The sequence below is a fragment of the Erinaceus europaeus genome, chromosome 8 (assembly GCF_950295315.1).
Source record: "Erinaceus europaeus chromosome 8, mEriEur2.1, whole genome shotgun sequence".
In the NCBI taxonomy this organism is placed as follows: Eukaryota; Metazoa; Chordata; class Mammalia; order Eulipotyphla; family Erinaceidae; genus Erinaceus; species Erinaceus europaeus.
In genome coordinates this window covers 54483492-54507629 of record NC_080169.1, presented here as the reverse complement: position 1 = coordinate 54507629, position 24138 = coordinate 54483492, and the positions used below count along the sequence as shown (strand labels likewise).

Genomic DNA, 24138 nt, shown 5'->3' with positions numbered 1-24138 from the left:
GGACCTAGTGGGGTTTGAATAGTTATGTGGAAATGTCATGCATGTACAAACTACTGTATTTTACTGTTGACTGTAAGCCATTAATCCCCCAATAAATAAGTAATAAAAAGTAAGTATGTAACTGACTTCTGGTGGATAGAATAATTAAAATTGAATTGGTGTACATTTTCTTCCTTTAAAAAAATTTTTTTTTGGTATTATCTTTATTTATTGGAGAGAGACAGCCAGGAATCAATAGGGAAGGGAATGATACGGAGAGAGACAAAAAGACACCTGCAACACTGCTTCAGCACTCACAAAGCTTTCCTCTGCAGGTGGGACCAGGGGCTCGAACCCAGGTCCTGCATATTGTAGCATGCGTGTTCAACCAGGTGCGCCAGCACCCTGCTCCTGTACTGTACTTTTTAATATAAAAGAATAACAGATAACTGGACCAGTAAATTATAAGATTCTGTTTCCAAAACAGTAAAAAAATAGGCTTGGGAGATAACTGTCTCTTATTAGAGTGCCAACTTGCATACATACGGCCACAAAGGTCAGAACTGAGCAGTATTCCGGTTGTCTTTCTATCTCCTGCCTTCTCTTATTCTCTCTTGTAATAAACAAATCTTTTAGAAAACATTAGAGCAGTTAGTAAGCATAACATCAAATACTTTTAACATGTAGCTGTCAGTGAGTTCAAAGAAATACATTTACTTACATTATCTTTTAAGAAAAAAATCACAACACGTGGACAACATTTTATTATAGATTTAGTAGAGATTTATAGGAATAAAATACAGAATCTGTTGTAAATACCCAAATTTACTTTAACACCTCAGTTTAAGTTAATCATGGTCATTATATAAACACAGGTTCACCATCTGTAGCTTTATAGATTAACTTAATTTTTTAAATTAAAAAGAAATTTACATACAATTTTTATAATTCTAATGTGAAGACAAACCACACATACACACATGCTCACAGAGAAAAACACACACACAGACACACACACACAGACACACACACACACAAACAAACACACACACACACACACCAGTATATTTTATGCTAGAGTTACTTTCTGTCCAGGTCGAAACATTGCTCCAGTATGATTTTTTCTCTTCTTTGGATTTTGAAAGTTTTCATACCTTAAAAAATTAAGGGAAAAGTATTTGAAACATAAAGATATAAATAAAATGTCCCAACATTTATCATCACAATATTTAAAAAAAAATCAAAGGGATGAAGAAATAGAAAAGATTAAAAAAAGATGGCATGAGGGCCAGGCGATAATGTAGTGGGTTAAGCGCATATGGCGTGAAGTGCAAGGGCCGGCATAACAATCTGGGTTTGAGCCCCCAGCTCCCCACCTGCAGGTGTCTATCTTTCTTTCCCCCTTCCCCCGTCTTTTCCTCCTCTCTTGATTTCTCTCTGTCCTATCCAACAACAGCAATGGCAACAGTAACAACAAGGGCATAATGGCAACAAAAATGGGAAAAATGGCCTCCAGTAGCAGTGAATTCACAGTGCAGGCACCAAGCCTCAGCAATAACCCTGGAGGTAATAATAATAATAATAATAATAATGGCAGTCAGTTATATAAAAATAACCTCTGCAATTATAATCAAAGAGTGTAATTTTTTTTTTTTCCTCCTCCAGGGTTATTGCTGGGCTCGGTGCCTGCACCATGAATCCACCGCTCCTGGAGGCCATTTTTTCCCCCCTTTTGTTGCCCTTGTTGTAGCTTCGTTGTGGTTATTATTATTGCCCTTGTTGACGCAATTCGTTGTTGGATAGGACAGAGAGAAATGGAGAGAGGAGGGGAAGACAGAGAAGGGGAGAGAAAGATAGACACCTGCAGACCTGCTTCACCGCCTGTGAAGCGACTCCCCTGCAGGTGGGGAGCCGGGGGCTCAAACCGGGATCCTTACGCCAGTCCCTGCGCTTTGCGCCACATGCGCTTAACCCACTGCGCCACCGCCCGACCCCCGAGTGTAACTTTTAACTTATTACTTTACTTTTAATTATTTGACAGGACAGAGAGAAACTGAGAAGGGAAGGGGGACATTGAGAGGGAAAGGAAGAAAGCGCTGTTCCACCATTTATGAAGCTTCTTCCCCCCCTGTAGGTGGGGAATGGGGGCTTGAGCCCAGGTCCTTGTGCATGTGCACTCAACCAGGTGTGTAACAGTCCAGCTCAAGAATGTAAACTCCGGGGCTGGGAGGTGGCACACCTGGTTAAGCACACACATTAGAGTGTGTAAGGACCCAGGTTCCCGCTTGCAGGGGGAAGATTCACAAGTGGTAAAGCACTGATGCTGGTCTCTCTCTGACCCGCATCTCAATTTTTCTGTTTCTAACCCCTCCAAAAATGAATGCAACATTTTAAACAAATAGGATTTTCTCCAATCATATTGACTAATTTTAGAAAAACATTGCTTCAGTGAAACTGACATGCATTACTGCTGCTAGATAAACACAGTATAATATTTACAAAATACAATTTGGCAACAGATTTCAAATATGTTAAAAAATGTATTGCGGGGAGTAGGGCAACAAAAGGGAACAAATATTTTTTAAAAAATTATTGCATGGGGAGTCAGACGGTGGTGCAGTCAGTTAACCACAGGTGGCGCAAAGTGCAAGGACAGGCATAAGGATCCCTGTTTGAGCCCCCAGCTCCCAACCTGCAGGGGAGTCACCTCACTGGCGGTGAAACAGGTCTGCAGGTGTCTTATCTTTCTCTCCCCCTATCTTCCCCTCCTCTCTCCATTTCTCTCTGTCCTAACAATGACGACATCAATAACAACAATAATTACTACAACAACAAAGAAAAAAAAGAACAAGGGCAACAAAAGGGAAAATAAATAATTTTAAAAAATTAAAAAGGATAAAAAAGGAGTTTTTTTAATCCAATCCCATGTGTATTAAGGTTTAAGTTAATTATACTTCTAGCCTCTCCCATTATCTTTTCTTTTTTAACTGAGTGAGAGAGCAGAGTAACTTTTCTCCATTTCTTCATGTGGTGCTGGGGATCACACGTGCTGGAGAAGCAGAGCATTACTCTGGCATATGTGATGCCAGGGACTGAACTCAGGACCTTATGCTTTAGAGTAAAATGCTTTATCCACGGTGCAGCCCCCTGGACTACAGGAAACATGAGTTTAAAATGCTATTTTTAGACCTGATGAACTTATTAGATGTATAGAGAAGAATGCACCCAAAAGCAACAGAATATACATGTTGCTCCATCACACACGGAACAGTTTTTCAAGGGGAGACCATATGGTGGGACACAAAAAAGCTTTCAGTGAATTTTAGATACTGGCAAACATCTTTTCCAATGATAACTGTAATGAAGCTAGAAACCAGTTACAAGAAGGTAACTGGACAGACACCTATTATGGAGAGATGACAGGTTATGTGTCAACAACTGTACAACTACAAACCCTTCAATAAAGTGTAAAAAAAATAGAAAGAAATCAAGTATGTGGAGATTCAACATCAGATGCTACTACAATTACTGGGTCAACAGAGGTGTAAAACATACTTGGAGCCTATGGGAACACTGGATTTAGGAGTGGAAAAGAAAGTATAATACAGGGAGTTGGATGGTAGCACACTGGGTTAAGCGCCAGTGTTGCAAAGTGCAAGGACCGGCATAAGGACCCAGTTCGAGCCCCTGGCTCCCCACCTGCAGGGGAGTTGCTTCACAAGCCGTGAAGCAGGTCTGCAGGTGTTTATCTTTGTCTTTCTCTCCTCTCTCCATTTCTCTCTGTCCTTTCCAACAACAACATCAATAAAAACAACAAAGGTAACAAAAGGGAATAAATATTTTAAAAAGTATAATATGATGTAATATCATGTAGTGTATATATATTTCTAATAAACAAACAAACCTGGAGCCAAATGAAAATGATACAATATATGGGATGCAGCAAAAGCAGTCCTAAGATGGAAGTAACAACACAGGCTAACTCAACAAAAAAAGAGGAACTTCAAAACAGTTAAAGGAATTATAAATATAACAAAGCCCAAAGCAATAGAAGAAAGGGAACAATATAACAGTGGAACTAAGACAATAAAAAATTCAGTAAAATTTAAACTGACAGACTTTTACTTAGTCTCACTGAAATTAAAGAGAAAAGGTTCAAAATAAAACATGAAAGAGAAGTTTTGAATACAAGGGATCATAAAAGAATACTATGCATATGCTAAGAAGCTGGACAACATAGAAAAAAATGAATACTTTTCTAGAGTCAATAATTCTTCTAAGACTGACTCCAATGGTCTGGGAAGTGGCGCGGTGGATAAAGCATTGGACTCTCAACCATGAGGTCCTGAGTTCAATCCCCAGCAGCACATGTGCCAGAGTGGTATCTGGTTCTTTCTCTCTCTGTGTATCTTTCTCATGAATAAATAAACAAATTCTTTAAAAAAATTTTTTTAAAAAGACTGACTCCGAAGAAATAGAAAATCTGATTACGTCAATCACCAATACAGCTATTAAAACAGTAAGTATATAACTTGTGACAAAATTTCTGGTCCAGAATACTTCACTCGCAAATTCTACTAGGCATTCTAATATCTATCTTTCTCAAAAGTTCTTCCAAAGAAAATTAAAAAGTAGAAAATACTCTCTAACTTATTTTAAAAGACCAAATTACTCTGGTGCTAAAACAAACAAAAAAGACAATACAAAAGAACTTGGGAGTTGGGCAGTAGCGCAGCGGGTTAAGTGCACGTGGCGCAAAGCACAAGGACCGGCCTAAGGATCCTGGTTTGAGCCCCCGGCTCCCCAGCTAGAGGGGAGTCGCTTTATAGGCGGTTAAGCAGGTCTGCAGGTGTCTATCTTTCTCTCTCCCCCTCTGTCTTCCCCTCCTCTCTCCATTTCTCTCTGTCCTATCCAACAACAATGACATCAATAACAACAACAACTATAACACTAAAACAACAAGGGCAACAAAAGGGAATAAATAAAGAAATATTAAAAAAAAAAAAGAACTTAACAGGCCAATATTTCTGGTTTAGATATGGAAAATCCATGATAAAATGAACTATTTTGTTAGTAACTTTTTAAAAAAATATTTATTTTATGTATTTATTCCTTTTTGTTGCCCTTATTGTTTTATTGCTGTAGTTATTATTGTTACTGATGTCATTGTTGATGGATAGGACAGACAGAAATGGAGAGAGGAGGGGAAGACAAACAGGGGGAGAGAAAGACAGACACCTGCAGACCTGCTTCACTGCCTGTGAAGCAACTCCCCTGCAGGTGGGGAGCCGGGGGCTCGAACCAGGATCCTTACGCCAGTCCTTGCGCTTTGCACTGCCTGTGCTTAACCCACTGCACTACCGCTTGACTCCCTAACTTTTTTTTTTAAACCACAGCATTAATTTATGGTGGTGTGGGTGACTGAACCTGGGACCTTAGAGCCTCAGACATGAGACTCTCTTTGCATAGCCATTATGCTATCTACCCTGACCTGTTAATAATACTCAAATACAAAAATGTATCATGAAAGATCACATAACAAAATCATGTGGAATTTAATCCAAGGATGATTCAACATCTATCAATGAACAAGATGACACCATAGTAAGAAAATAGAAGATAACAAAATTTAGTTAGTACCAGAAATATCTTTGCATCTAAAAGTCTTCTCTATATGGCAAGCAAATATCTAATTATCAAATACTCGCTTTTCTCACTTTGCTGTTCATTATCTTTCCCCCTTTCCCCTTTGAAGCAAGTTTCATGACTTTATGGGGCTCCCATATGTATCTAATTTGCTTCTGTTCTCATAATGTCTAGTGTTAATAATTATTAATTATTAAATAATTATTAAATTAATTTTTAAAAAGAGTTACGGGATTCGGGTGGGTTAAGCACAGGTGGTGCAAAGCGCACCCAACTGCTGTTGGACACGGGTTGCTTCCAGGTTTTGGCTATTACAAATTGTGCTGCTATGAATATAATCTATTTGGATGAGTGTGTTTGATTCTTTAGGATATATGCCCAGGAGAGGAATTGCTGGAGAAACTTTTATTATTTTTTTAAGTTTATTTATTTGTTATGAGAGAGAAGAGGAGGCCGAGAGAGGGCTAGAGCACTGCCCAGCGCAGGCATAAAGATGGTGCAAGGGACTGAACATGTGACCTCTGGGACCTCAGGCATACAAACTTGTGCTCTCATAAGTTAATCTATTTCCCTGGCCCAAACAATTCTTTTTATTTATTCATTCGTTCATTCATTCATTCATTCAATCCCTTTTTTTGCCCTTGTTATTGTTTTTTTAATCTTTTTTAAATATTTATTTATTCCCTTTTGTTGCCCTTGTTGTTTTATTGTTGTAGTTATTGATGTTGTCGTTGTTGGATAGGACAGAAAGAAATGGAGAGAGAAAGGGAAGACACAGAGGGAGAGAAAGACAGACACTTGCAGACCTGCTTCACTGCCTGTGAAGCAACTCCCCTGCAGGTGAGGAGCCGGGAGTTTGAACAGGGATTCTTTTGCCAGTCCTTGTGCTTTGTACCACGTGAGCTTATCCCCCTGCGCTACCGCCCGACTCCCAGCCCTTGTTTTTTATTGTTTTAGTTAATTATTGTTGTTGTTGATGTTGTTGTTGTTGGATAGGACAGAGAGAAACAGAGAAAGGAGGGGAAGACAGTGAGGGGTGAGAAAGATAGGCACCTGCAGACCTGCTTCACCGCTGTGAAGTGACCCCCTGCAGGTGGGGAGCCGGGGTCTCGAACTGGGATCTTTATGCTGGTCCTTGCACTTTGTGCACTTAACCCACTGAGCTTCCACCCGACCCCCAGGACTTGAGTTTGATCAGTCGATCACACATTACTGTATGCAAGGACTGTGTTCAAGCTTGTGGTCTCTTCTGAAGTGGGGAAGCTTCGCAAGCTATGTACTGCTACAGGCGCCACGTGTGCTTAACCCACTGTGCTACCACCTGACCTCCCCAAACAATTCTTAATTGGCTTTTAAAATTCAAAATATCACTTGAGTTTTCTTGACTTTTTTAAATCTTTATTTATTTATTGGATAGAGGCAGCCAGAAATTGAGAGGAAGGGGGAGATGGGAGATGCATGAGAGAGACCTGCAGCACTATTTCACCTCTCGTGAAGGTTTCCCCTTGCAGGTGGAGACCAAGGGTTCAAACTCTGGTCCTTGCGCATTGTAACACGTGTGGTCAACCAGTTGCGCCACTGCCTGGTCCCACATTTGAGATTTATTAAACAAAAAAAAAAAAAAAAAAAAAAAAACTGAAAGGTGAAGAGCCATCACCTACAGAAATACCAGTACTTATAAATCAGAATGTGTACTTACAACTCAGCAAAATTCTTCCAGTCATCTTCACTAATGGATGGTCTTGTATGACTAAGTGCAGTCATTAAATGAGACTGACTAATAGTCAAACTGGGTTTGATTGGTCCTGGTTGGTTAAGGGAGTCATCCTCCTTAAATAGAGAGAAAATGACAAAAAGTTAACTTTAGTATATGATGAGAAAAAGCAACTATCCAAGTGTTATTTCTTTATATTATTTTTTTCAGTCAACTATACAATCCTTTCAAGACTTCTAACTGACTGAAAGTCATGAAGCATAATAACCACTTTACTGATCAATGTGTTTCAACCCATCTTTTATAAGTATAGCCCATTTATAAACCAAATGTTAAAATAAAGAAAAAAAACCAAATGTTAAAATAAAGAAAAAATATACATGTAAGGTTTTACAATTATAACTATGGGAAGGGGCTGGCATACTCCACTTTGGCTCCGGTATCTGCTTTTGATAATATTGATATCTGCCCTTAGTTGATCTCTCCGTTCTTGTGTAAGTTCTTGGTAACCATCTTGTGACGCAGTTCTGCACAGTGGAGGTTGTGGAAACAACTGTTCTTTCCCAGGAACTACAGGTAAATCTTGAGTCATGGAGCTTTGTGCAGACAGGCACTGAGAACTCTGCAAGGTTAAGAATAATGAGAAAAGGAAGAAAAGAGGGAGAGAAAGAGGAGGAAAAAGAGGAGAAAAGGCATATGTATTTTTCAAAGATAAAAATTTAAGCAAGACAATAACATGGACTATATTGTAAATCATTAACCGCCCCCAATACAATTATATGTAAGAAAGATAATAACATGGATAAGATAACATTTTAATTAGCCATAATTAGTTTAAATATCATCATTTTTTTTAAAGTTCATTTATGGCGATATTAGAGAACTACTACAAAGTAAAACTTGCTGTGACACAGGCTTCTTTAATGCTTTTTTAAAATTTTTATTTATTTTTCCTTTTGTTGCCCTTGTTGTTTTTATTGTTGTCGTTATTATTGTTGTCGTCGTTGTTAGATAGGACAGAGAGAAATGGAGAGAGGAGGGGAAGACAGAGAGGGGGAGAGAAAGACACCTGCAGACCTGCTTCACCACCTGTGAAGCGACTCACCTGCAGGTGGGGGGCTGGGGGCTCCAACCGGGATCCTTACACTGGTTCTTGCACTTGGCGCCACGTGCACTTAACCTGCTGTGCTATAGCCCAACTCCCCTCTTTAATGCTTTTTTATAAAAATCTTCCACACTAATGTGTTCCACACATTAATCCAAATGAGTCTTATTCTTTTTTAAATTTTTTAAGTATTTATTTATTCCCTTTTGTTGCCCTTTTTTTTTATTGTTGTAGTTATTATTGTTGTTGTTGGATAGGACAGACAGAAATGGAGAGAAGAGGGGAGATAGAGAGGAGGAGAGAAAGATAGATAGAAACCTGCAGACCTGCTTCACCACTTCTTTTTTTTAAATTTATTTATTTATTCCTTTTTGTTGTTCTTGTTGCTTTATTGTTGTAATTATTATTGTTGTCTGTCTTCATTGTTGGATAGAACAGAGAGAAATGGAGAGAGGAGGGGAAGACAGGGGGAGAGAAAGATAGACACCTGCAGATCTGCTTCACCGCCTGTGAAGCGACTCCCCTGCAGGTGGGGAGACGGGGGTTCGAACCGGGATCCTTCCACTGGTCCTTGCGCTTTGCGCCACGTGCGCTTAAGCCGCTGCACTACTGTCTGACTCCCACTTCACCACTTCTGAAGCGACTTCCCTGCAGGTGGGGAGCTGGGGACTCGAACAGGGATTCTTACAGGGGTCCTTGCATTTTGTGCCATGAGTCTTATTCTTAAGCTTTTAGCAACTAAGATTATACTGTGGTTCTGGGACATTTCTAAGTAAGTTAAGAAACAGAATTAATGATCAGAACTAAAACAGTTAATTAATAATTTGTATTCTGGGAATACAAATGGGTGACTTAATTAAAAAAAGATGGGGGGTAGATAGCATAATGGTTATGCAAAGACACTCTCATGCCTGAGGCTCCAAAGTCCCAGGTTCAATCCTCCACACCACCAGAAGCCAGAGCTGAGCAGTGCTCTAGTAAAAAAAAAAAAAAAGTATTATCTATTTATTGTATAGAGGCAACCAGAGATTGAGAAAGACGGGGATGATGGAGAGGGAGAGAGACAGACACCTGCAACACTGCTTTACCACTGGCAAAGCTTTCCCTCTGCAGGTAGGGACTGGGGCTAGAACCTGGGTCCTTGCACAGTGTAAAATGTGCGCTCAACCAGGTGCACCACTACCCGGCCCTGGTGACTAAAATCTAATTTAAGTGGCCTGGGAGGTGGCACAGTTGATGAGGCACTGGGCTTTGAAGTATGATGAGGTTCAGAGTTTAGTCTCTGGCATTGCACCATTGCATGTATTACAGTGATGTTCTGGTTCTCTTCTCCCAACCCCATTTATAATAAAACTTGTTTTCATCATGATTTAACAGCAACAACAACCACAAAAAAAGTAAATTAACAATGAGCTTCTGCAAATTTGGGGGTGTATACATTTTGAATTCTATTTTAATTAAGTAGAAAAGTAATGTTACTGCCTACATTTAATCTAGGCATTTTTTGTTGAAGCATTGCTACTACTGCTACTTTTCCCCTAAACTTGCAGTTTACACTAAAACTATTACAAGCAGATGGCATTCTATTATCTAGTATTATTAATATTTTACCAAACTTCTCATATCTTCAGCAGATCTATGGAAATATAATTTGTTAAGTTTAAAATGAATTTGTCACTAAAGACATTCCCTTCACTAATGAAAGGAGATACACCTGAAAGAGAACAAGGATAGTAATGAATCAAGGTTACTTTGGCTCCCTCTGGTGGCTTGCTGTCTTCTACTTCTTACCACGAAATGCAAATAGGACTAGAGTAAGAAAAAAGACTATTTTACTAAGGAACCAATCATCCAGAAAGAACAAGTGGGCTGGAAAAGGTGTTAAATCAATATCCAACTTCTATTTTTTTTAAATATTTATTTATTCCCTTTGTTGCCGTTGTTGTTTTATTGTTTTGTTTTTTTTTATTTAAGAAAGGATTAATTAACAAAACCATAGGGTAGGAGGGGTACAACTCCACACAATTCCCACCACCCAATCTCCATATCCCTCCCCCTCCCCCGATAGCTTTCCCATTCTCTATCCCTCTGGGAGCATGGACCCAGGGTCATTGAGGGTTGCAGAAGGTAGAAATATCCAACTTCTACTACAGTGCATTTTAATATTGCAGAACTGTACAATGGCTACTGTATAAGATACCATATCAGAGGAGGTTCCATTTCCAAGTTCTGATTCGTAGGAGCTTCCAAAGTAGAGTCGGTACATATTAAATCTTGATTCATCTGGGAACAGCTCAGACATCTCCAGAGAAACAAGGGACTGCTCTAAGCCACATTCTCCATCTCCAGCTGAATCATCAGAACCACTACTGTGGTTTAGAAAAACCATTGAGGACAGACTTAAATCACTATCAGAGCTGAAACTTCCATCCTGAAACACAAAGACAATAAATTGCTGTTTTTTTTAAAATTTTTAAAAAATTTATTCCCTTTTGTTGCCCTTGTTTTATTGTTGCAGTTATTATTGTTGTTGTCGTTGTTGGATAGGACAGAAAGAAATGGAGAGAGGAGGGGAAGACAGAGAGGGGGAGAGAAAGGTAGACACCTGCAGACCTGCTTCACCGCCTGTGAAGGGACTCCCCTGCAGGTGGGGAGCCGGGGTTCGAACCGGGATCCTTATGCCGGTCCTTGTCCTTTGCGCCACCTGCGCTTAGCCCGACTCCCACAAAGACAATAAATTGTAGAGCTTTAAATAGTATGCACACAATGCAGACTGGAGATCAGGCACCACAGCTTTGGAGGAAGCTCCAGCGCTATGGTTTATTTTTCTCTATTTCTGTCTTATCTGGGGGGAGGAGGAAAGGGAGCCAGCCTGGAACAGTGAATCCCTGGCAATGACTGGGGGAAAAAAAAAAAGCTCAGGGTGGTAGTAGCGCAGCAGGTTAAGCACACGTGGTACAAAGCACAAGGGCCAGCATTAAGGATCCCGGTTCGAGCCCTAGCTCCCCACCCTGCAGGGGAGTCGCTTTACAGGTGGTGAAGCAGGTCTGCGGTGTCTTCCCCCCCCCCCCCCCCCCCCCGTCTTCCCTTCCTCTCTCCACTTCTCTCTGTCTTATCTAATAATGACGACATCAATAACAACAACAATAGTAACTACAACAACAATAAAAAACAAGGGCAACAAAAGGGAAAATAAATAAATAACACAGAAAAACATTCTAACTGATCTATACAAACATCTCAAGGAATTTTTCACAAATGCTCTTATTAACTAGTGAGTCTGAAGCATAGAATAAATAGTAACTATAAAAATAAAGAGAAGTGGGGGAGTCGGGCTGTAGCGCAGCGGGTTAAGCGCAGGTGGCGCTAAGCACAAGGACCCGCAGAAGGATCCTGGTTCAAGCCCTGGCTCCCCACCTGCAGGGGTGTCGCTTCATAAGCGGTGAAACAGGTCTGCAGGTGTCTATCTTTCTCTCCCTCTCTCTGTCTTCCCCCTCCCCTCTCCATTTTTCTCTGTCCTATCCAACAACAATGACAACAATAATAACTACAACAATAAAACAACAAGGGCAACAAAAGGGAATAAATAAATAAAATTTAAAAAATAAATAAAAAAAATAAAGAGAAGTGGAATGGTAAGATTTGCAACTCCACATCCCCTCCCCAAAGTCTATCAAAGCTACTGAATATGATTCAGATCTCAATTTTATTTTTTTAATATTTTATTTATTTACTCACTTTTGTTGCCCTTGTTGTTTTATTGTTGTAGTTATTGTTGTTGTTGTAGTTGTTAGATTTTCAGAGAGAAATGGAAAGAGGAGGGGAAGGCAGAGGTGGGGAAAGACAGACACCTGCAGACCTGCTTCACTGCTTGTGAAGCGACTCCCCTGCAGGTGGGGAGCCGGGCGCTCAAACTGGGATCCTTACACCGGTCCTTGCACTTTGCGCAACGTGCAGTTAACCCACTGCACTACTACCCGACTCCCCTCAATTTTATTTTTACCTTTTCACTTATATCTATTCTGAAGTAATGAGTCAGTCATTTTACAGAGTGATTTATCATTAAAGGTGCATCACAAATACCTTTCCTGGTAGTGAAAGATGGGGGGTGACAATAATGGAATGCCCAAGTAAATAACAAATATTTGATAGTACATAACTTAGAAACTTTAGACTCTGAAAGAATCTCCAACAAAATGTAAGAGGTGGAGAAGTACACAGAAAAAAAATCATCAAAAATTTGTTAATACCTAAAATTGACATCCTAGCTTTTATCCACCCTAGAATCCCAACTCCAATCTGCTCTATTTCTACTCTTTGGTTACTGTTTATTAAACATTTTGTCCTACTTAATGTCTTACTGCCTTTCAACCACCAACTTGCAGATGCTACTGTGATTCCATCCTGACTTCCCTGGGCAGATGGTCTCACCAGTGTGTCCTGGAACCTCACCTCTACAGAGCCTTATCCCACTAGGGAAAGACAGAGACAAGCTGGGGGTATGGATCAACCTGCCAATAGCCATGTTCAGTGGAGAAGCAATTACAGAAGTCAGAACTCCTTTTTTCTGTACCTCCCCCAAAATGTTGGTTCATACTCCCAGTGGGGGGGAAGATAGGGGAAGATAACCAGAGGGTTCTAAACCCCAGATCCACCAGGACCTAAAACATTTGCCACCAGGAATCTGTTTTTATACTATCACTGAAAGGGAAGCAAATCTGGAAAACAACAGAGGAAATTAGACACTGTTTCACTTATCTAAGAGAGAAGAGGAAAAAGGAAGGACACTCAGAAGTAGTAATAGGTATAGGTGTGACTTAGAAGGGAAGTGAAGGCAGGAATGTAGATGTGAATAAAAATGGGGGAAAAATAGATAGATTAGACAGACAGCTAGACAGGCAGAGATATATAGTCAATTCATACCTGTGACCTTGGTAGAACTATTGCAGTTTTTGCTAGAGCGGGGTGGGGACACAGAACTCAGGTGTTGGGAATGGTGTGGAATTATACTCCTATTATCTGATAAATTTGTAAATCACTATTAAATCACTAGTAACACTGTATGTAAAGGCCTTAATAATGTTATATTTATTTGCTGCAATATAAAGACTGATCATAAGGTTGAAGGACAGAGAGTACAAGATAAGCCTAGGACATCTGGTACTGAAAAGCAAGAAAGTGATCAGAGAATGCAGGGCATTTATCAAAAGCACACAGAAGCCATCCATCCAAAAGACTAGATGAGATCTGGGATGACTTGAGCTTTAATATATAAGTAGCTTTATTTCTTTAAAGCACAATGCAACTAAAAACAACAGTATCTTTTGTTTATATTATCTAATTTGTTTGCCCTATTTTAAATAATAGCTTTTCCTTTTCACACATACATTTTGGTATATCAAAGAAATAGATACCAAACTCTTTTTTTGTTTTGCCTTTAAAAAAGGATTTCTGACTGAGGTGTTAATGGTTTACAGTATATTCACTGACACATGGGTGCAGTTTCTTTAAGCACCAGGACTCCCCCTCCCCCCAGCTCTCTTCCACTCCTTCCTCCCCCATGTTCCCCATAGGGCTTTTTTTTTTTTTTTTTGCCTCCAGGGTTATCACTGGGGCTTGGTGTCTACAGTATGAATCCACTGCTCCTGGAGGCCATTTTTTCCCTTTTGTTGCCCTTGTTGTTATTTTTGTTATTGTTGCCACTGCTATTGGTGTTGGGTAGGACAGCGAGAAATGGAGAGAGGAGGGGAAGACAGAGAGGAAGAGAGAAAGACAGACACCTGCAGACCTGCTTCACCGCCTGTGAAGCGACTCCCCTGCAGGTGGGGAGCTGGGGGCTCGAACAGGGATCCTTGAGGTGGTCCTTGTGCTTTGTGCACTTAACCTGCTGCACTACCACCTGGACCCCTATAGTCTTTTACTTTGATGCAATACACCTCACCAAACTTTTTTTTAAGTTAAATCAATTCTATTATTTATTTATTTAGGATAGAGACAGGAAAAAAAATTGAGGGGGGTCACCCTTCTGCACCCCACAATGACCCTGGGTCCATACTCCCAAAGGGATAAAGAATAGGAAAGCTGGGGAGTCGGGCAGTAGCGCAGTGAGTTAAGCGCAGGTGGCACAAAGCGCAGGGACCGGCGTAAGGATCCCGGTTCGAGCCCCTGGCTCCCCACCTGCAGGGGAGTCGCTTCACAGGTGGTGAAGCAGGTCTGCAGGTGTCTGTCTTTCTCTCCCCCTCTCTGTCTTCCCCTCTTCTCTACATTTCTCTCTGTCCTATCCAACAATGAAGACATCAATAACTACAACAATAAAACAACAAGGGCAACAAAAGAGAATAAATAAATATAAAAAAATTTAAAAAAAAAAATTAGGAAAGCCATCAAGGAAGGGGATGGGATACTGAGTTCTGGTGGTGGGAATTATGTGGAATTGTACCCCTCTTATCCTATGGTCTTGTCAATATTTCCATTTTATAAATAAAAATTAAGAAAAGAAAAAGTGTACCCCCCCAAAAAAAAGCCTGAGGGAGGGGGAAAGAGAGAGAGAGGAAGAAAGAGAGAAAGAGAGGCACTTGGAGCTGTGTCTCCATTTGTGAAGCTTCTCCCATGCACCGTAGGAATTGGGTTCTTGAACCCAGATCCTTGGGCATGGTAACGTGCGTTCTACCAGGTGTGCCATTGCCAGCCACAGTCAAACTTAAAATTACAAATTCTTTGCAAAGCAAATACTCCTCAACTACCACCATACCTATTTGGTTAAAGGTAAAATTCCATAATATAGTTGTTTAAAAAAAAGGAATTTCTTAAAGTTAATATTTTGACATTGAATTGGTCTTATCACTATAAACCACCACAGTAGGCAACCCCTTCTATAACGTACTGGGAATCCATAGGACAGCTGTCTTCCATGTAAAGCCTCTAACTGGGCATTGTAAAGTAAAGCTTTCAGATCAGCTCCTGTAAAGGAGTCGGTTATTGATGCCACATGCTGAAGATCAACATCATCTGCCAGAGGCAGAGAGTCACTGAGAACTTTTAGAATTTCAAGACGTGATATCTGAAGGTGGAAAAAAAAACAGATGGATTGAACAAAACAAAAAATAAAGGAGTATCTTAAATAGTGTATCATGTGACTTTTCATAAATTTTTATGTCTAATAAGCTTTACAAATAAGTTAAGACATGTACCACTGGCCTTATCTATGTCCTTTGTTACTTTTTCTCTAACAGCAGGAACATAGGGGAAAAAATAAAGGAGTCAAATGTTTGTAACTATTCGGTTAAAATCATTCCTTATTCAGACAGGACTTACTTTCTATATTTGATCAGGTATACCAGAAAATGTTTCATAAGGAAAATTAAAACAATTTAACATGTGACACATTTATATAAGTTATATGTTTGATTACTCATTTCTCTGTTTTTTCACTAATTTTTTTTTATTAGTTTCCAAATGTGGGAATAAGAACTGGAACATAAAATTTCTATCTTTATATAGCCCGCACAGATACTTGATCCTGGATCAGTCTTCTGTCAAGGTAATAAGGTATATGACTTTACAGGATAAGAATTTCTTCTTCCCCCAATGGTCAACACTGAACGATTATAAGGTTTTTAGACTTGCATGGAAATAGGCCAAAGAGAGGCTCTGAGCCAAATTTAGAATCTTTTCATGCTATGAGCAAATAGTGACTAAGGTCTTTGCCTAAGAAACCTGGTCTTCTTAGGACAATTGCTATTACCTGGCAGGAGTAAAGTTCACATGGAAAGAGTGTAGCATTTGTTGGGATTTGGACTCTAAATATGAAATTGTCACCTGATCAGGAGGAGGACAGTATACACATTTATCTAGCCGGCCAGGCCTAAGCAGGGCAGGGTCAATCAAGTCAGGACGACTAGTAGCAGCCAATACATATACACCTAGGGGAAGGAATAAAATATTACTTACTAAATTTAGTGAAATTCTGTTATAACAATATATGTCTGTTTTTTTTTTTTTTTTTTTTTCAGTTATTACCCTGTAAGCCTTCTACTCCATCCAACTGAGTCAGCAACTGGTTAACTACTCGGTCAGTAACTCCTGTGTTATCATGGCCTCGTCGGGGAGCAATGGATTCAAATTCGTCAAAGAAAAGAATACAGGGTTTTGCAGCCTGTGCTCTAGGAGAAGCAAGCATTGCATATTTCAATCAGGCTTCTTAGTATGCACAATAATTTATATATATTGGGTTGCCAGAAAAAGTCATGACGTATTTTTCTGTGTTCTTCTATGCAAACCATATGTACACATACCCACATATAAATACTTATGTATTTACAACACTTTTTTTTTTTTTTTTGTATAAAGACAGCGAAGAATTAAGAGGAAAAGAGAGGGGCCAGGTGGTGGTGCACCTGGTTGAGTGCACATGCTACCAGCACAAGGACCCAGGGTCACACCCTTACTGAGTCCCCACGTACAAGGGGAAAACTTCATGAGTGGTGAAGCAGTGCTGCAGGTGTCTCTCTTTCCCTCTCTCTCTCCCTTCCTTCTTGATTTCTGACTGTCTCTATTCAACAAAGATAATAACATTAAAAAAGAGAGAATGAAAGAGAAATAACACTTGCAATATTATTTCACTGCTTGTGACCAGGGCTTAAATCCAGGTCCTTGCACACTGTAATGTATGAACTCAGCCAGCTGTGCCACCCACCACCCAGCCTACAACAAATTCCTAAAGGCAAAAAATACATAATCATTCCTTTTTTCAGTAAACTGGGTTATGGAGAGGTCAAGTTTTTTGTCTCACAAAACTTGAACCTGAGTCTTTATGCCTGTGTGCTACCACCCTGTCCTAAAACTACATTTAGATATTTAAATACAGAAATGTTTAGAATTTTAAAAATCTCCTAGTAAAGTGAACCTTTTCTCAATATGTGTTGACTATATGTTTTTCTGGTAATGCTCTATTTGTTGAATTAAAATAGATATATACAAGAATTCATTTTAGCCAGGGAGACAGCAACATTGGTATCAAGACATTTTCTTTTTTTCTTTATTGAGGGGATTAATGGTTTATAGTCAACAGTAAAATACAGTAGTTTGTACGTATGTAACATTTCTCAACTTCTGTCAAGACATATTTTCACGTCCAAGGCACCAAAAGTCCCAAGTTCAATTCCTGGCACTACCATAAGCCAGACTTGCTCAGTGCTCTGGTATAAAATAGATCAATTAATAATAAAATTCATTGTAATATTAATATTTAAAATGCATATATATGGAGGCCCAGGTACAGGTAGTACAGTAGGGAAAGCCCTGAATCTGCAAGCATGAGGTCCCAATATCGATCCTCAGTCCTGCATATGCCAGAGTGATGCTTGTGCCTCTCTAGTTCCTGTCTATCATGAAGTAAATAAATCTTTAAAAAAATGCATAGTCATGCATATGTTATATATATACACACACACATATGTATATATAATTTTAGAATTGAAAAGTCACTTTTGATTTAAAAACTCATTATAACCCATCACAGTTAAATCTTTTTCTTCTTAAATATTAACATCTGGACTCATGTATTTTTATAGATGCAGTAACAGTCATTCTCTCCTTCAGTTAAGTTGGTCATATTGAATCTTAACTTATATAAATTAATTTAGGCTGCAAGGTGGCACAGAGGAAAGGACACTGGGCCCTTAGGCATGAGGTCTTGAATTCAATTCTCAGCAACACATGCGCTCTGGTCTTCCATACCCTTAATAAGTTAAAAAACAAACAAACAAACAAACAAAAATAAAAACCTCATCTTTAAAAAGAGAATAAAAAAACAGTTCATTTGGATAGTCTGTTTGTTCGGTCATGAGCATGGCCCAGGTTTGAGCCTGACCCCGGGGGGTATCAGTGCCACTGTGTCTTTCTATCTCTGTCTCTATCTATCTGGAAAAGTCAGTCTGCAGCACTAAACACTAGTGACTACAAAAAGATAATTTAGAATAACTATGTATTTCTTAAAAGCTAGGCTCTATTTTGAGACGCCTTTGAACAACCACTTATGATTCCACTCTATTTATGGTTCTATTGTAAATAGAAAACCAAGGAATTTCCAAAACTTTAGTATTAAAACGGTTTCTACTTATGTAGTTGGTAGAGGCCCGGCAGTGGGTGCACCCGGCTGAGCACACAGGTTACCACAATCAAGGATCTGGTTTCAAGCCCCTGGTCCCCACCTGCAGGGGGTAAGCTTCAGGAGTGATAAAGAATTGCTACAGTTGTCTTTCTTTCTTTCCTCCTCTCTACCTCCCTTTCCCCTCTCAATTTTTCACTGCTTCTACCCAAAACAAATAAACATAATGGTTATGCAAAGAGACTTTCATGCTTGAGGCTCTCAAGTCCCAGGTTCAATCCCCCACACCACCATAAGCCAGAGCTGAGCAGTGCCCTGGTGTTAAAAAAAAAACAAAAACAAGGAGGTATTTGGTGAAACAGAAAATTTTTGTACTTTAGAATATCAACAATTTGTGGTCCAGGAGGTGGCGCAATCGCAGTGATAAAAACTTTGGACTCTCAAGCATGAGGTCCTGAGTTCGATCCCAGGCAGCACATGTGCCAGAGCGATGTCTAGTTCTTTCTCTCTCCTACTATCTTTCTCATAAATAAATAAAATCTTTAAAAAAAAAAAAGAATATCAACAATTTTTATTAGTCTCAGGTTTCAAGAATCAGCTCTACAAAACCAAAAAAAAAAAAAAAAAAAAGACCACAATGGTGTATTGCACCAAAGTAATGGATTCTGGGGCACTGGGGGTTGTTCAGGTCCTGCAACATGATGGTAGATAAGCACCTAGGTGGGAGTTAAGAGTCTTAAGTGAAAAACTGAGAAATGTTACACATGTACCAAATTACTGTGACTGAACCATTATTCCCTCCAATAAGGGGGAGGGGGAAGCACTGAATGACAAATAATAGTTACTTTAAAAGCATCTATATGGAACCAACCTAGTAAAAATGTCCCGAACAGCTTGTTCACTTGCTCCAATATATTTGCTGAGTAACTCTGGCCCCTATTAGATAAAATAAAGTTAAATCACCATTAAAAATTATTATTTAAAACCAAATTTAAAAATTATTTAAAACCAAATGAAAACTGTATTTAACTAAGTCATATGCAGTTGAGGAAAAAATTTAATATTATTAACTTTAATTAATAATAGTGTTACATAAAGTTCATGTGTGTGAAAATACCATGCCACAACTTCTTTTCAATTATTAAATTATATTTTTATTTATTTTGGATAGAGACAGTGAGAAATTGCGAGGGAAGGGGGAGATACAGAGGTAAAGAGAAATTCATTACTTGTGAAGCATTCACCCTGTAGATACGGAGCAGGGACTTGAATCTAGGTCCTTATGCACTGTAATGTGTGAACTCAGTGAGGTGCACAACCACCCAGCCCCTCATGTCCCAACTTCCATACATGCTGTTGCACTTATCTGTAAGATCTGTTCTCAGAAATTCTCCTAACTCATTGTTTCACGTCATTTAGGACTATCAAAATGCCATATCCCCAGAAAGGCTTTGCTTGCCATACCCATCTGTGACCTGCTCCTATTAATCTGTGCTGTTTGTCTTCCAACTTCCAGCAGTACTCAGTGTCACTCACTGTTAATAGAATGTTAGCTCAAAAAAAGGAAATCTTGTTCACTGCTGACTTCGGTACCAAAAAACTGCTCTGTGTCATTCATATATATATATATATATGAATATATATATATATATATGAATTCATATATATATATTCATATATATATATTCATTCATATATATATATATCATATATATATATTCATATATATTCATTCATATATATATATATTCATATATATATATATATGAATGACTATTTACTTAGTAAAATAGTGAATGGCTTTAAATGGGGGAAGTTCTATCTATCACATAAATCTTTTAAGACCAAAAAAAAAAAAAAAGCATCAGCAGCAATGTAACATGAATCACTTTAATCAGCATCTTCAACTACTGAAACCAATTTATCTGTATAAAAGTTGAAGAATATCTTCTAAAAGTGAACAGAAATTTTTCCCAAAACAAAAATTTACTATAAATAGCAAAGTTAGTAATGAGGATACTCTTTCGTTTACAATGGGGTCTTCTGACAAGACTTGAGCTGGGGAGGCAGTACAGTGGTTAAGCAAAAATACTTTCACTTGTGAGGCTCTGAAGTTCCGGGTTCAACATACTATATAGAACGGTTAAACCAACAAGAAGAAATATTGGAGAAATAAACCAGGACAAGAGTACAGCTAAAAGCCCCCCAAAGGGTGAAGCACAAAATAATGAGGTCAACATCCAAACACTGTTAAGGAAACCGTCACAGGAATAAAGAGAAAGAATTGTCATCAGAAATGCAGAAACAACAAATGAGACTGGAAGAAAACACTAATTATCTCAAGGTTATTAGAGAGCTGAAAGCTGAAATAGTTGAGCTAAGAACGTAACTAGCTGAACAAGCTAAAACAGTATCAGAGCAGGGCAACAAAATAGATGAACTCCAGAAGAAAACAGTAGAGGGGAGAGAGAATAGAATAAATGAGGCTGAAATCAGAATTAGCAAGATCAAGGATGAATTAGAGACAACTGAAAAGGAAGTAAGAGAGCCCAAAAAGAGACTGAGATACTGAAAACAATAACAGACATATGGGATGACTTCAAAAGAAACAATATACGCATTATTGGCTTACCAGAGGAAGAAAGAGAGAGAGGGGAAGAAAGCATTCTACGGGATATAATAGCTGAAAATTTCTCTAGTCTAGACAACATAAAAGACATAAAGGTTCAAGAAGCCTAGAGGGTCCCAAATAGAATTAACCCAGACTTAAAGACACCAAGACACATCATATTTAGAATGGAAAGAAATAAGGATAAAGAAAGGATCATGAAGGCTGCAAGAGAAAAACAAAGAGTCACCTACAGAGGAACACCCATAAGATTAGCAGCTGACATCTCCACAGAAACACTACAGGCCAGAAGAGAATGGCAAGATATCTACCGAGTGCTCAATGAGAAAGGTTTTCAACCAAGACTACTGTATGCTGCTAGACTGTCATTCAGACTAGATGGAGGCATAAAAACATTCTCAGACAAGCAACAGTTGAAAGAATCAACTATCACCAAGCCTGCCCTGAAAGAAGTTCTGAAAGGTCTCCTATAAACAATCAAATCACCATAAATATGCCATATATCAGAGCACTCTAAAAACTACAATAATGGCATTAAAATATCTTTAATCAATAATATCAATAAATGTAAATGACCTGAATTCACCTATTAAAAGGCACAGAGTAGGAAGATGGATCAGAAAATACAACCCAACCATATGTTGTCTGCAGGGATCCAACCTAACTCAACAAGACAAACACAGACTCCAAGTGAAAGAATGGAAAACTATCATACAAGCCAAAGGATCACAAAAAAGGGGCAGGAACAGCTATTCCATATCTGACATGACAGACCTTAGAATAAATAAAATTTTAAAAGATAGGGATGGACATTACTTAGTGTTCAGAGGATCAATCAATCAAGAGGACTTAATGATTATCAACATCTATGTACCCAAGGAGAGGCTGTCTAAATACATCAAACATCTGCTGAAAGAGCTACTACAGCAATATATTAACAGCAACACAGTAATAGTAGGGGACTTAGACATCCCACTTTCTCAACTTGACAGATCATCCAGGCAGAAAATCAATGAAGAAACGAAGAAGCTAAACAAAGAGATATATAAACTAGAACTACTAGACATTTTCAGAGTAAAAATGGTGATTTCACCATTTTCAGCCCATCTTGGATGGAGCTTGAAGAAATCATGTTAAATGAAATAAGTCAGAAATAAAAGGATGAATACGGAATGATCTCAGGCAGAAGGTGAAAAACAAGATCAGAAAACACTAAGCAGAACTTGGCCTAGAGTTGGTGTATTGCACCAAAAGAAAAGACTCTGGGGTGGGTGGGTACAGAGGGGCGGGATTCAGGTCCATGAACAGGATGGCAGAGGACCTAGTGGGGATTGTATTGTTGTGTGGAAAAATGAGAAATGTTATGCATGTACAAACTATTGTATTTACTGTTGACTGTAAAACACTAATCCCCCAATAAAGAAATAAAAAAGAAAATTGCATGGCTTGGAAAAAATATTTAAAAATGCAGTTCAATTTTTTACCTAAATATTTATGCATAATTACATCTATAATGGATGAAAAACTGCCTTTGTACATAGTTGTGGGTTTTTTTTTTTTTCTGTACTACCAGGGAATGCACATGCACAATCACACTGCTAAGCAGCTTCCCTGAGATGATTTTCTCATTTTTTATTTTAGAGTAGTGGGAAAGAGACAGGGATAGAGAGAGACACCACAAGATCACTCTGTCACCCATGGAGTTCCCCATGGTACTATCCAGTGTTCCCATGTGGTTCTAGCACTCCAACCTAGGGCCCTGCAAATGGTGAGATGGATATACTCCTAGATGAACTATCTTCTATACCCTGCAGGCAGATATTTATAGCTGCACATATATGAAAGTCAAAAGGTGATAACAACCCATGTCAATGCTGAATGTATAAACAAATTGTGGCATAATGTACAATGGAATATCATCCAGCCACAAAAGGGATGGAGTGCTGAAATATACCACAATGTGGCTGATCCTTAAAATATTACGCTAACTGAAAGAAGTCAGATATAAAACAGGTGCATTACTGTGGAGCAAAGCACAAGGACCAGCAGAAGGATCCTGGTTCGAGCCCCCAGCTCCCCACCTGCAGGGGAGTCACTTCACAGGCGGTGAAGCAGATGTGCAGGTGTCTATCTTTCTCTCCCCCTCTCTGTCTTCCCCTCCTCTCTCCATTCATCTCTATCCTATCCAACAATGACGACAACAATAATAACTACAACAATGAAACAAGGGCAACAAAAGGGAATAAATAAATATTTAAAAAAAAGTTTTTTTTAAAAAAGAGGTGCATTACATGACATATTTTATAAGAAATACTAAGTTCGGCAAATCTATAGAAACAGAAGCAGAGTAAAGGCTTCAGGAGGGAGAAGCAGAAATGGCATGGAAATGTTTTAAAACCAGAAAGATACGGTAGTTGCATAGTCTTGTAAATGCACTGTTACTGAATTGTGAATTTTAAAAGTTAATTGCGTTATGTAAGTTTTATTTCAATAAAGAAGATAAATGCAAAACATACCTTGATACTGATAAAATTCATTCCACTCTCACGTGCAATTACTCCAGCTAGTAAAGTTTTTCCTGTTCCAGGAGGACCATATAACAGGACTCCTGTTCTCTGTCGTATTGGCAAGTTTGCAAACAATTCTGGATACTAAAAAATACAAAATTAGGACAAAAAGCTGAAGTCTAAAATAAGTAAGCACCAGTGTATAGAAAAGGTATTTGGATGATCGTAATTGCTAATTTTATTAATTGTACCGTAAAGTGAAATTATTATGAAAAATATGCAACCTCAAAGGAGCTACCAGTTTTTTTTCCCCAACTGGACCATGAAATATATGCTACACAAAATGCATACAACTGTATTAGAAGTTCTTTCCATTTTTCCCTGTTTTTATCCTTTAAGTACTGTAAAAAAAAAAAAAAAGCATTATATTAAATAAAAACCATTTTTTAA

General features: G+C 38.7%; 1 protein-coding gene across 2 annotated transcripts in view; it reads right to left on the bottom strand.

The window, feature by feature from the left end:
* Nucleotides 1-727: 727 nt before the first annotated feature.
* PEX1 (peroxisomal biogenesis factor 1) overlaps nucleotides 728-24138 on the bottom strand; it is a 65071-nt gene continuing 41660 nt past the window's right edge. For both annotated transcript variants that reach the window (XM_007522486.3, XM_060196234.1), the window contains 9 exons: nucleotides 23698-23832; nucleotides 19424-19488; nucleotides 16464-16606; nucleotides 16263-16366; nucleotides 15328-15504; nucleotides 10645-10875; nucleotides 7764-7961; nucleotides 7325-7455; nucleotides 728-1133 (listed from right to left, as the gene is read on the bottom strand). In XM_007522486.3, the coding sequence (XP_007522548.2) occupies nucleotides 1049-1133; nucleotides 7325-7455; nucleotides 7764-7961; nucleotides 10645-10875; nucleotides 15328-15504; nucleotides 16263-16366; nucleotides 16464-16606; nucleotides 19424-19488; nucleotides 23698-23832 (1269 nt within the window). In that variant the 3' untranslated portion in view covers nucleotides 728-1048. The remainder of the gene's footprint in view (nucleotides 1134-7324; nucleotides 7456-7763; nucleotides 7962-10644; nucleotides 10876-15327; nucleotides 15505-16262; nucleotides 16367-16463; nucleotides 16607-19423; nucleotides 19489-23697; nucleotides 23833-24138) is intronic.